Source organism: Anoplopoma fimbria, chromosome 22 (genome assembly GCF_027596085.1).
Source record: "Anoplopoma fimbria isolate UVic2021 breed Golden Eagle Sablefish chromosome 22, Afim_UVic_2022, whole genome shotgun sequence".
Classification (NCBI taxonomy): domain Eukaryota; kingdom Metazoa; phylum Chordata; class Actinopteri; order Perciformes; family Anoplopomatidae; genus Anoplopoma; species Anoplopoma fimbria.
In genome coordinates this window covers 4,588,205-4,602,197 of record NC_072470.1, presented here as the reverse complement: position 1 = coordinate 4,602,197, position 13,993 = coordinate 4,588,205, and the positions used below count along the sequence as shown (strand labels likewise).

Below are 13,993 nucleotides of genomic sequence, written 5' to 3'. Positions count from 1 at the left end.
CAGAGCCAAACAGATATATGTGAGAATAAGAAAATACACAGACGAGGATCAGTTTTCTGGAGCTAATAGGACCTCCATCTTTATAGAAAGGCCGTGCGTCACTGGAAAATCGCCAGACTTCCTTTTTTGTTGTTACACCTGGTAAACAGCCATGGTGTTCTGTGCTCTCTTCGTCCTGGGCCCTCTGTGGATGCACATTATGACACAAGCCTGCAGGGGAGAGGACCTGTCCCGGGAGGCGGTGTTGTCCTGGTTCAGAGAGCGGGTCCTGGAGGGCCTCGGGCTGGAGGAGCCTCCGCTGACCCCAGCACAGGGTCCTGATAGGGACATGGCACAGCCAGAAGCAAGGCATGCGCCCCGGAGAGGCCCCAGGACCAGCAGGACAGCGTGGGTCAACCATCAAACCATTCCAACCCAGGAAACATCTCAAATCATTCTCTTCCCCAGTTCTGGTGAGAAGCTTTGCTGCTTTTTTCTTTTTTTCTTTTACCCTAATAACGCCTTAAATACTCTTTGCTGTTTCACTCCAAATCATTTTGGATACTTTATTCAAAGGAGAAAGTGTGTTTTTTGTCCTGTTTTTGTCCATTATTTTGTTTTCTGGGAATGAGTCTTATCTTTTAAGGAGTGAACTTATACATACCCATTGTATAACGGACAATTACTTTCCAAAGGTAGCATTGTTTTTTATCAGATTTTTTCTCACATCCGCACAACATAACTGGCCTTATAATGTAAGAATAAATCGTTTTTGTTCTATGGGGTGTTTGAGCAAAAGAATAGACTAAAAGGGAACTAAGTGATTGCATAAAGATTTCTGTTCCTTCTTTAAAACTACAATGCCTGAACTATATCAATTCCATAGAGTCTTTGCTTATCTTAATGTTGACATAATACATTTTCATACAAAAGTAGACTCACTATAGTCATGCCGCTGATACAAATAAAGCCAAATACTTGCACTGTATATTAGTTTTTTTTTTGCAAAGACCATGTATGTAGATTACAGCAGTTTAGAAGAGTCAAACCAGACTAAAAAGCTGTGTTCAAAGTTTTAAAGTCTGTTTCACCTCTGATTGGACGTGGTCATGAAGTGTGTTTTGTTGCACCTGTAACAACGCCAACAGTGATGTCACAGTTAAGTTATTCTCACGGTATCACTTCTTGTTTGTGTGTAAAGAAGTGTGTCGATCTGAGAGTCTGTAGACACCAAAGCCTCTTCTAGACAACAGCAGGACAATAAGGCTGAAGCCTGAAATCCCCCTGTAACAGAGCGATACGCTTCTCTGACTGCTTTCTTATCTCACTTTGGCAGACTCCTCCTGTGCCACGTCGGACTCAGCTCCAGGAGAACCCACCAACAGCCACTTCACCTATTACTTCCAGCCCTCCATGAACAACCTGGGGACGCTGGTCACATCTGCCCACTTCTGGTTCTACGCGGGCAAAGGGGCCAACTCCTCCGCCCAGCTGTTCATTCTAACTTCAGAGCAGCAGCTTCTTCGGGCGGCGGAGGCTCCACCGAAGGCGAGCTCAGACGGATGGACCACCTACGACCTGGATCAAAACCCGCTGACCTCTGTGGCCGAGGGCCCTTTTCTGCTCCAGGTCCGCTGTCCAGCCTGTCAGTGCCACTCCAACGAACCAGACAAGACGCCCTTCCTTCACCTCCACGCTCAGCCTCGTGGTACAGCCCGCTCACCCCGCAGTGCACCAGTAACCATTCCCTGGTCTCCTTCCGCTGTGGACCTGCTCCAGAGGCCCTCTCAGGAGAGACCTCAGCACATTGACTGCATCAAGGCGGAGATCGAAATCAGCTTTGAGGAGCTGGGCTGGGGCAACTGGATCGTCCATCCAAAGCTGCTGACTTTCCACTACTGTCACGGGAACTGCTCGGCCTCGGATCGAACCACCACCATGCTGGGTATCACCCAGTGCTGCGCTCCGGTCCCAGGGACCATGAAGTCCCTGAGGATCACCACAACATCTGACAGCGGGTACTCGTTCAAGTATGAGACCTTACCCAACCTTATTCCTGAAGAGTGTACTTGTATCTGAACCTGAAAGCTTAAAAAGGGCCAGTTCACCCAAACAAAAGGGCATTTGTTGTTTAGCTTTTCCACAAAACATTTCTGTTGAGGTTTTGGAATTTCTGCTACCTTCTACCCAAAAAATTTGTCTTAGTAAAACTGTCCATAGCAAGGAAATCCTGATTAATAGGGTAAATGTGTTTTAAATGTAATGCTTTAATGATCAAGATAGATGGGCAGAAATTACACATTCACCTTCATTGCATTTCAAAATCTGAGCACATTAAACTTTGGATAAGACTGAAGGCATGTTAGAAAATGTAACCCTTCACAGCTCTGCTTTTACTAATCACAGAATATTAAAGTTTGTTTTGTCATTTTTATTTAGCTACAATCTGCAGGTAAAACTACTGTGAGGCCGGCATTTTATTGCTTTTCCTTGGTGTTGTGATTCTGTCCTTTAGAGGGCAGTCTATGTCTACTTTCACACTGTTACAGTTCACATCAGTACCTTCACATACACTCTGGCTTCTGTTAAGTGATGTATGCTATTAAATAGTTGATTTAAACATTGAACTCTATTGTGATCTGTAAATACAAAAAATAAATTTGATGTTTAATATCTTTCATCCCATTTACACCAAAAATATATGCTCAGAAACTTTACCACAGAAAGAGTCGAGTCCGAAGCGTAACGTTCAAATATATTTATTTACTCTGAAGACAAAATAATCTCTACAGTTACAAAAACTACAAAACGTACAATAGAAAAAAAAAAAAAATGTATTAACCACTGACGAAATATCATATTCAAAATGGAATGTCGTACCTTGCCACAAGTAGCAAAACTGGAAGTGAGATGATTACAAAAATACAGCATGAAACCACTCTTTGGCAATGTAGTTCCAATAATTTCAGCCAAAGATCATAAGATGTACTGACAGGCTATGAGAAAGTGTGAACTCTGTATGAACACTGAAAGCTATTGATCAAAAGCCTCATGATGAATTGAAGATTATATGTGTTTACATGGCACCAAGCTGTGCGTCAGCAGCCAACTGTCATCCTTTCCTCAGCTGGGTTGTGTTTTTTTCCAGGATACATGAAAGCGTCCATGTTTCAGCACAACGGAGGGCTAGCGGTGCATGTCAAGGACGGAAAATATGTCTCACCGAAGAAGAATGTAAATTTCAAAAGACAAGGATGGAATTTCACTGTTGACTGTAGTGCAGAAGACAGATGTTTCCAGCCGGTTCGCGAAAAAAACCCCAAAATGTGAAATCATTCTTTCAATTTCTGCAAAGATAAACATTGAGATGAATCATTTTTATAGCACATCATTTAGGGAAGATATATACTGCCATCCAAGAGCCTACTTTTCAAAAGTTGTGTGAAATCGGTCGCATAAGTGGAGCCACCACTTGCTTCTAAACAAACAAAAAAAAAAGAAAAAAAGGTAAATATTCTGGAGCTTTGGACAAGAAATTATAAAACAGGTACTGGTAAAATAGATGGAGTGCTTTAAATGAATTGATTGTCCAAAAAAATGATTCTTGGAAATACCTTGGAACATTTCCTGTCGATAAAGAATTCAAGCATTTCCCAGGTAAACATTTTGGCCGTTTAGAGCAAATATACAGGCTTCAAAATTCTGTCAAATATTTCTGAAATGGTGTGGCTTGTGGATAATAAAACACCAATAATCCCCAACATCAACTCTGTTTAAATTAAACATGACTCATCTAGTGCAGGTTAAGCCGCCCTCGTTTCAAAGAAAACGCCGCTGCACACGCTCCAGAAAAGACATTACCAAAGGCTGCGTTGTTTGAGATTCTCTCTGAGGCCGACAAGCCTCGACGAAGTGAGGCGTTAACATACGCCAACGTTTTATAAACAGAGAGCCTCGCTTTTGAAGAGGACAACAAAAGTACACTTGGCCAGAGGAGCTTTAAGCTTTCGATATTCCTTACAAGGTCTAAAATGGACAAAGATTGTTGAAGGGCCACAAAAACACAGAGGGGGCGGAAGAACAGGGTGTAGACAATGTTTTTAGCTGAAGGCACAGTCAAGGTTTGGACGTTGGTCAGCAAGCAGAAACTCGAGATATGGCAGGCTTTCAAGTTTAGAGTCCTGGAGATGAACCATTTGTCACAATACAGCTCTGTCAGCATTTCTCTTTCTTTTCTGACTCACCTCTAATACTGAAAGGCACATTTCTCTCATCCACACACACACAAACACACACACACGCACACGCACACATGCTTTGGTCTCCCTCAGTGGTCTGACTGCACTCCCAAATGTGCACCCCCAATGTGTAAGGCCAGTAGGAATGGAAGAACAGACGTTTGAGGCAGTAAGCACGCTCAGGCATGTATTCCTAGGAGAAGGAGAGACAGACACATATTCAGCATGTTTGTTCACTAAAGTACCTGTACCATGAGGTCAGTGCTCATGTGAAATACATTTAGATTTAACTGTTCCCAGTTCAGATATTTACTTGTAGAAAAAGCTCTTTTCTAACAGTAGGAAGATACTCTTCTTCCAGATATTTTGCATCTAGACAGTTTATGTTGATGATTCTTATTTTCTTCAAACTTCTTGTTTTGTTCACTCAACTCAAAAGCATAAATGAGTCCTATAAAAAAAAAAAAGAAAACACAAAAAAGTAGTAAATCCTTAAAACCTGTGAATGTATTTGTTCTTTGGATGAATAACTGAAATGATTAAGTTTTGAGTCCGTTAATGGACTAATGTGTCCTCTACTGCACCAAACTATATAAAAACTGCCTGTAAAAAACAGTTTTTTTAAAATAACTTGAATTACACTACTTCATTGAGTAGAAGTGTGCTCATTACCTTTCTCGCTTGCCTCCCCCTGCTTTTCCTGGGCAAAGTTGAGGCGGTTCTGCTCGACGGCCGTCTGTGCAGCCGTGTTGACCTCGGGGCTGCTGCTTCGTGAAGGGCTTCCTTCATCTGCCTGGTAGGCCAGGTCCAGGTGCTGCTGGGCCAGCTTCAGGTGCCTCCTCAGCCGCTCCAGCTCCTTGGACGACGGCCCCTCGTCCCCGAAACTCTCCCTCCCGGAGTCGCCAATCGGGGAGTCCTTCAGATCTCCCTTCAGTTTCTCCTTCTTCATGGTGGCGTGGTATCCCGGTGGAGCGGTGGGCATGGAACGTGAGGAGGACGGGGGGGACGACAGCTGAGCTGAGTGGCCCGCCTGCGGAAGGTGTCGCGGATGCCGCCGACCCCCAAGTGGATGATTTCAAGGAGGGTGAGGAGCAGGCAGAGGAAAGACACGACGTACATCACCAGCAGGAAGATGGTCTTCTCCGTGGGGCGCGACACAAAGCAGTCCACGGTGTGCGGGCACGGCGAGCGAGTGCAGACGTAGGAGGGAATCACCTCAAAGCCGTAGAGGACGTACTGGCCGAAGAGGAAGGCGACCTCGAAGGAAGTGCGCCACATCAGCTGGCACACGTAGACTTTCATCAGGCCGTCACGCATGATCCGCCGACGGCCGTCATGCTTTTTCTCTGAGCCTTGAATAATAAAGAGACACTGGTTGGAATCTGAAGCATCCAAAGAAAGAAGAATCACACAGAATATTGGAACTGCTACTGATTTGTTTCTGCTAAATCTCCCCCTTACTTTTTTCTGCCTTGTCGGGTTTGTCTGGTTCAATCTCTTCAGCGATCATGGGGTCTTCCTCCCCGTTGTCTTCGGCCTCCTCGTAGTCTCGAACTGCCCCGCGGCTGACGATGGGCATCCTCTTCTTCTGGTTCCGGACGGGACGGTACTCGCTGTCGTCCGAGCGGGCGATCTTGTGCATGGCGAAGCCCAGGTACATAATGGTGGGGGTGGTGATCATGATCACCTGGACAAAAGGAGACATAATGTTTAAATTATGACTGTAAATATGATTCCCACAGTTAATGTTGAACATTAATTTAAATGTGATGTGCAGCTCACCTGAAAGATCCAGAATCGGACATGTGAGAGCGGAGCAAACGCGTCGTAGCACACGTTCTCACACCCGGGCTGCTGCGTGTTGCAGACAAATTTACTCTGTTCATCGTAGTAGATGGTTTCCCCGCCGACGGCTGTCAGCACGATGCGGAAGATGATGAGCACCGTCAGCCAGATCTTCCCCACAAAGGTGGAGTGGTTGGAGATCTCATCCAGCAGACGAGTGAGGAAGCTCCAACTCATGGTGCCAAGATGACCGGGGAGCTAAACGAGCTCTGGATGAAAACAAGAGAAATAACAGAACACTGATGTCAGGAGCAATTAAATACTTTCACTTGTGTTTTATTTCCCTAATTTCAATGAGACACGAATGCAGTGACTTAATATTGTATAACAAACAAAAAGTTTTTACTTCCACTGCGCAAACTAGAATAAACTGAACCAGAAAAGCAACAATAAGCAGCATTTAGTCAGTTCATACGGCCACATATTGATAAAGTTGGAACAAATGATTGTTTTCATCAAATTTCTGGCAACTATTTTGATACATTTGTTGGTCATTTCTTTAATCCACCATTTCCACCCTCTCAAATGTGAATATTTGTTTCATGTGATGTTAAACTGCATATCTATATTTGGACTGCTGGCTTGACAAAACAAGACATTGCCTAGGACTATGAGAAATAATGAATCACTATTTTCTGACGATGATTAATCAAGAAAATAATCAACTGGGTATTCTACAATGAAAATATGTCTTTAGTCAATTACTTTTAAAATCCCAGAGACCTTACTCAAATAATCTTCCCTGGATTAATAGGAGGCGTACACATGCAGGAGGTTTACACATCAACACAATGATTAAAGCATGCAAGTGCAAATACAGCCGTGCTAGGTAAACCTCAACCACAGGGCTAAGAAATAAGCACAGCCACATGCTTAGTTGTAATCAGACACAGATCTCTCAGACATGCAGGTATCTGTGCGGAAACGCAAAACAACAAACTAATAATCAGTCCTGTTGGGCCTGGTAGCGGTTCGGAAAACCTGCATTCTTACAGCATCCCGACCTGCTCAGACTGAGCTGCTTAATCAAACATCAAAGCGTTGGCTGGCAAGTTGCAGCTAGCCGTGAGGAGACCTGCTGTGGCTTTGGACTGCAGGAATTATGATACTAAAGCAGTGCATGAGGATAGGAATTTATTTCCTGCCACGAGGTTATCCCTTTAAATTCTTTATCAAAAGCACAGTTTGATGCTTAAACATGGCCGAGACATAAAGAAAAGAACTGAGCAGGTGCTTTTTCAGGTCAGTAAACATTGTGATTGGTCCTTTAAAAAAGGGGATAACTGGTGATTTGCAGGAAAAGCTTGATTTACGAAGTTCTGCAGGTTAATTGGAAACAAAAATGTTTTCAGACCATTTCAGATCTTGTATTGTAGTTTGATAACTTTACAAGATACAAATATTTTTAGTTTTTTTATACCACACGCAACTTCAAAACGTATCCAGTATCCGTTTGGTTAAATATCTGGACATTTCAACTGATATGAACTCCACCATAAGTTTATTTTTAAAGACACCAACAAAAAACAAAAAACAAAAAGAGCTAAACGAACTCCTTGAACCTACCTTCTGTTCTCTTCTTTCAGAAAACAGGGTGTAGTTAAGAAAATAACCAGCATTTCATGAGTCATTGGAACAGGACAAGGCTGTGGCCATCACAAGCATCTGTAGGCATGTCTCCTCAGATTAGTGCACAATACTCAGGCCCTCACTCGCCAGGTTACTCATCCATTCCGATCCAAAACCTTTCTTTGATTTGGCACCTTCAGATGCTTAGACATGGTGAGGCTGACTTGCCTGAGCCTGAACCAGAAATATTTCGACCAAAAACAGATCCTTCATGTTAAAAATACTCTCCAGCTACACCAGAGCTATGAAAACATGTTGGAAGTTGGTTGGATTCAGATTCCAGACTGGGGAAAATTATAGGCCTTGAAACACTTCTCAGATCTAAAAGTAAGTCAGAGAAGGTTCCTCACTAAATCACATTCAAAGAGGTTTGAAAATGGCTAATGGGAGATCAAATCATGATCTTAAAAAACTGCTGACTCTTGGTGGTGGGAACGGTTAATTGTTTGAGAAGAGAGACAACTTTGTGACCCTGAAATAAAGTCCGAGATGGGAACGAGTACAGCTGCGAGGGGACATCTGTTCTACCCACTGTATAATTACAAACCCCACCGCCATGGTCTTGGTGTTTCAGTATGAGAGGTAGTAAACATTACACATAGAAATGAACACGTCAGTACTTGGTTAAATAAATAAATAAATGTTTTGTTTCCAACAGATAAAAAGTGCTTCAATCCAAAAGCGGCAGATTGTCCCTTTAAACATCATCTGTCCCTGTTACCACTGTGTTTGGTTTCCTCCTCAGAAACTCTTTTTGTGATCTGATATTCAGCCAGCTCCGGTACAAACTGCGCTTTTGAGGACACGACCCCGTTCTGAAAATACTGCACGCTGACCAAAAGCATCTTTTGAGAAATTAACCAGTCATATTAGACGACCATTCGTGGTCAGACTGCCGTGGATTCATCAGTATAATCAAAACACATGCTGAACTGCCAAAACGGGGAGCTAAGGGCTGACGTTTGAATGTGACCTCTGAGGGGTTCTAGCTCTGTGCCAGTTTTTAATCAAACTTAAAACAAACTCATTAAACACACTTCAGTCACCTGGAAAATCTACACTTGCTAGATATGACTTGCCCTTCCAAACAGAGGTGAGAGAAGCCGTATTTGATCTGATATCCAAGACTGCTTCATGTTCTCCACAAAGCTCCAATTAAGTCCGTTAAATGTCCACAGTGACGGTATTTTTAAAACCGTGTCAACACATTTCCATCTTTTTTTATGTTTTAAATACTCTTATGTATATTTCTTCCACTGCACTTTCATCAAGGACAAAATGAATCTACTACAAAAAGCAACTTTAATGTGTGTTACATGATCCGTCACAAACATCACAGCCTGGCTGGTATATTTCTGTAGTGTCCTTCTGTCAAGAGCTTAAAGAGTCATAGCAGGAGGGACAAAAAGTTTCTGTAAGTTCAGCCTCTGGCTTTGCACCACCAATTGGTCAAAGTGGACTTTACATTCTTTGTGATATAAACTCTGTACAGCAGGTGTGACCGCTCCAACGGTGAGTTTAGTTCCTGCTAAGGGCCCATATGAAGGGTTAGGAACAGAAAAGGTGAAAGGCTCCTCTCTGGCTCCTCAGTAGACGGACCAAATGTCCTCAGCCGAGACGTTTACAGCACCCGTTGTTAACACTCTGTAAAATGCCTTCACTGCCACCCTCCTCTCTAAATAAAGACAAGGGGAAACCAAACTCTCACCAAACAATCTATTTGACTCGGACAAACTGGTTTACTAGGTGGAGTAAATGCAAACACTTTGGTGCAATGCCAGCCTTTCCAAAAACAGCTTTCAAACAGTAGCTTATTTGCTCATGTGGGCTAAACCCAGCTCAACTGATTTAATGGCTTTTCTGCTTCAGGAGTCACTGGGCTCCAGGAGGAGACGGGGAGGGGGTTGGAGAGCTTTTTGGGCAAAAGGATCTGGACAAAGCGAAGGCGAGCGAACATTCCTGCCTAACCAAAAGCAGAGAGCTGGATTTTAGGGTTCAGGGAGCAGACAGAGGGCACATGAAAACCCCATGCAGTCTGATCAACAGGAACACAGCACCAACCAATGTCAATCACTGCTCCTCTGTGGCGTCACCATGACTAAAACACTGGTTCTGACTATGCCATGGCATCCAGAGGGGAAACAAGACTGGTTTTCCCTCTTCCAAATAAACTGTTCAAAAAAATATTGATAAAGTTGGAACAAATGATTGTTTTCAGCAAATTCTTGGCAACTATTTTGATACATTTGTTGGTCATTTCTTTAATCCACCATTTCCACCCTCTCAAATGTGAATATTTGTTGGGTTTTTTAAGTTTCATGTGATGTTAAACTGCATATCTGTATTTGGACTGCTGGCTTGACAAAACAAGACATTCGGAAGACATCGCCTAGGACTATGAGAAATAATGAAGCACTATTTTCTGATGATGATGATTAATCAAGAAAAGAATCACAGATGAAGGAGGTTTAGAAAAGCTCCTCAGAAGGAGCGTTTAAAAGGCTCTCAACACGCTTTGCTGAGTCAGACTGAATTGTTTTGGAAAGTGTGGCATTCCTGGAGGAAAACAAAGTGCTGCCAAAGCTCCAGAGAAGATGAAGACATCAAAACCACACAGTCACAGACACGAAAAGTCACAACCAACCATCGACTATTAGTGCAATCATTACTCATTAGGAAAACAAAAGAAGGGAAAATCAGAGTAATGCAGTCTGTGGTGGGTTTATTTAGACATTCAGATGGAAAAAAGAGCACTTTAATCAAACTTTATGAGCTTAGGAAGCATTGGAGTCGATCAAACAGTGACTTCTACAGGTTCAAATGTTCCCAACATTTCAGCTGGAAAACTAAATGAAAAAGAAGACTCACCGCACTCTGATTCAAGCAATCCAAAACCCGTGTACGTGGAAGCCACTGTGACTAAAGTCTCTCCTCTTGTTAAACACAGCAGCCGCACTGAGCGACTCCACTGCGCTTTAATGGAGCAGTAGAAACACAACACACACACACACACGCACGCGCACGCACACGCACCTTTCTTGCTCTTAATTGCTCGACCAGGTTTTCCTAATTAGGGCGCTCTCTCATTGGCGTTTCAGTGGGAGCCCATTCAGCCCGTTTCTGACCCCCATGTGTCGGGGTCCCGAACAAGAGGACAAAAGAAAGATCTCTGATTCCCGCAGGCTCCTGCTCTCCTCCTCCTCCTCCTCCTCCTCCTCCTGCTGCACCACCTCCACATAACTCTGCCCCATTGAAGAGGAGGAGGAGGAGGCCCCTCTCCTGAAACCTGAGCTCCAGGACTACCGTTCTGCCCTCCCGACACAACTATGGCAATCCCTGTTGTACGTTTCCCCCAATAAGAGGATGCTATGCAAGTGTCTCCATTTGGGAGTTTAAAGACATTCAAAAGAAAAGCCACATCTGCTGCAGATGTTATTGACAAATAGTCCCTATACCTTCATTTAGCACTTACTCATGCTGCAAAATGGAATAAAGGACAATCGTGGTACCAATGGATATTTTATGGGCATAAATTCCTTATAAATACAGTTAAAAGTTGTTAATTTTCATAGAAAATGTGTTCATTCTAAATACACTTTACTGTCAGACATCCACCTAATACAGCTGCCCTGCTATTCATTATATGGAAGTTATAATTCAGCATTTTGAAGCCATTTTGAGGCCATTGACTGCATTATGTTACTAAAATTGAAAAATGATTCACAAACTACATCCTCCTAAATGACCTGATGTATTACATACATGTATTAAATTGTTTAAAGTGAGTGGACTTCCCCTTTAAACACTTGAACTCCACCTGAGAAGATTTATGTTGTCAGAACAGTTTACATTCTTTTCTCTTTTTTTTTATGCTAAAAAGTACACAGAGTGCCACAGCAGCATAATCAAACCGTTTCTCTCTCCGCTCAGGACCCCGTGTTGTCCACAGGGACCTCAGTTTGGCAGCCCACCGGCCTGACAGAGCACTGCGTGACTGGTAGCTTTTAGACATCAAGGCCCACCATCCAAGAATTTACTTGACTCGGGCGTTCGGCAAAACAACAGATTTCTTTCTGTCATGCACGCTACAGCTGTAGTGCTCCTGATTTACCAGAGGACCTGAATATGTTTGGGGGGAAGCTGTGGGAAGTCGAATCAGGCCAGATGTCTGCGTACGGCCAAGTCTCCATGGCTGCATCCCAGCTTCTTCTCACACTAACTGTCCTCCCTGCTTCTCAAATCGGATCCAAGTGAGGCACGAACACAATCACCTGCGTCTTTTTATCCTCACTTATTTACAGACAGAAAAGAATTAATCTCCTGGTATCTTGCGGGAGTCTTAATTTTTGTCGTTTTTGTGAGAATTAGCTTTTGTTTATATCGTTGTCCTGGTAGCCGTATTAAATTCAACTGAGCTATTGTAGTTGAGGAGTGAAAGGTGAGACAATTAGGGCTCCGGAGCTGAAAAAATGACAAAGGGATTATGCAATTTAAGCCAAAATGGAAATCTCTTGGGGTTCAAAATTCCTCCCTCCACCCCTGCAGTGAATATATTAACTGCTTGGTTGAAGCCAGGACTCAGCGGTACGGAGGCTTTTGATTTCTGCCCACCTGCACAGCCTCAAACCTTTTCACATCAAAAGTACAAATGTTGTGGTTATGTTTTAGTATCAGTCTCGATTGCTTATTTCCTCCCCGAATATAAAAAAGTTGTGACATAAATTCATGGCGTGCAATCGTTATGACTCATTGGTGTTTTAAGGCGTTTTTAGGAGTTTCTGGGCTCATTAATTTGACCATATTTTCATCCAAAAACAAAAAGCATCCTGGCAGCATGGACCGGGGCTCTGAAGCATTTACAGAAAAATGAACAATTAACACATGGAGGATAATAAAAAAAAAAAATATGAAATGCATGGCGTAATATGGGCATGTGAGAGTGAGGAAAATGGTCCCAGATGCCGTATAAGAAACATAAAGTAGAATTAATGATGTACAATATACTTCACCATTTACTCAGTTTGAAGTACGTGCCCTCCTTACTTTCATGTTAACTACTTTAAGGCTTATTTAATCCAAAGCTTAAATCAAATAAAGAAAAACAGACACAGATGTCATTATGTTATAATATTACTGTTTGTAAATTGCATTTTTGTGTTTCCTAAACAGTAACTTATCTAGTCAAACAAATCAACAAGCCTTCATAAAAGCACCGTGCTGTGCATTCTGCTGGTGAAAAGTACGTTTGATCCAACTCGAGCACATAATATTATTGTCTTGATATGAAATCCTAAAATCCCAACAAGGGGAGCTGCAGCTGTAATGCATGAGTTCTTAATATGAAAGCTTTGTCGATTTCTGCCGCACACATCCTGTAACTCCTTATGGATTTGTTCACGGTGAAAGAGCCGTCATGTGTCAGCACAAACCAGAACCCCTTTTTTCTTCTGGAGGTTTTAGCAGCTAGCATCCTCACTGGAGTGTCTTTATCCACATCAGCCCCAAGGGTGCTGTTCTACACCTGACCTTTGGACCCTCTTTTGCAGGGACAAGAAACAGAAAGTGAAAAAGAGGCTCAACCACTAAACGCTCTGTTGTTGGACTGTCTGAATCAGATTAATGTGAAGTAGAACGTTAAAACCAGGCGGCACAAGGAAGCGTCTGATTGGTCACCAGGGGTTTGTCAGCCACGTGGGTGCAACTGAAGGTGATCCAGGTCTCAGGCATGTGCACAGCACATGTACTGAAGAAATATTTACACTGGGAAATTGGTTTACGTACCTTTACACAGCTGAGCCTGGACTCTAAGAGAGCTTTGCTTAAGGAGGGTGGGTGGGTTTGGTGCTGAGTGGCCAAAAGAATGCTGTGTAAGCAAAAGGCCTCAAGTTTGATCCAATAATCAAACATCCCGGACTTCTTCTGTACTGAGCTGCTTTTAACCGCAGCCAGAAACAATGTAGTGATTAAGCTGACCTAATAAAGTAGAAGAGACAGCAGCTATTACTTAGCACCAATGTAGGAATCAAACAGTAACATTGAATTCTGGGATAAATTAAAATGGTGTCATTTACAAGTTTCTACAAGTTGCCTTGTTGAAAGTTGGATTTGTTTTGTCAATAATTCAAAGCAAACGACAGAATGACTGTTTTAATGCTCTAGTTGAGAGAAGTTCAGCGGGTTCAAAAAGGACTTTTATTCCTTTAAAATAAATGTGTAGCTATTTAAGTGGCTGTAAAATAAACCAAACCAAAAACCCACAAACAAACACATTACTTTTATATTCAAATAAACACATCAAACAT

General features: G+C 42.7%; 2 protein-coding genes across 2 annotated transcripts; one reads left to right on the top strand and one right to left on the bottom strand.

Moving 5' to 3' along the window:
• inha (inhibin subunit alpha) lies at nucleotides 1–2,527 on the top strand. Its single transcript, XM_054624076.1, has 2 exons — nucleotides 1–452; nucleotides 1,316–2,527. Exons 1-2 carry the CDS (start codon nucleotides 152–154, stop codon nucleotides 2,056–2,058), a joined length of 1,044 nt encoding a protein of 347 aa, XP_054480051.1. The 5' UTR covers nucleotides 1–151; the 3' UTR covers nucleotides 2,059–2,527.
• A 299-nt stretch (nucleotides 2,528–2,826) lies between these two features.
• Nucleotides 2,827–10,707, bottom strand: LOC129111628 (gap junction gamma-1 protein-like). Its single transcript, XM_054623655.1, is given in 6 exon segments — nucleotides 2,827–4,410; nucleotides 4,890–5,234; nucleotides 5,237–5,569; nucleotides 5,679–5,904; nucleotides 6,000–6,271; nucleotides 10,560–10,707. Coding segments are annotated over 5 exon segments (1,158 nt in total). The 5' UTR covers nucleotides 6,240–6,271; nucleotides 10,560–10,707; the 3' UTR covers nucleotides 2,827–4,396.
• Nucleotides 10,708–13,993: the final 3,286 nt, after the last annotated feature.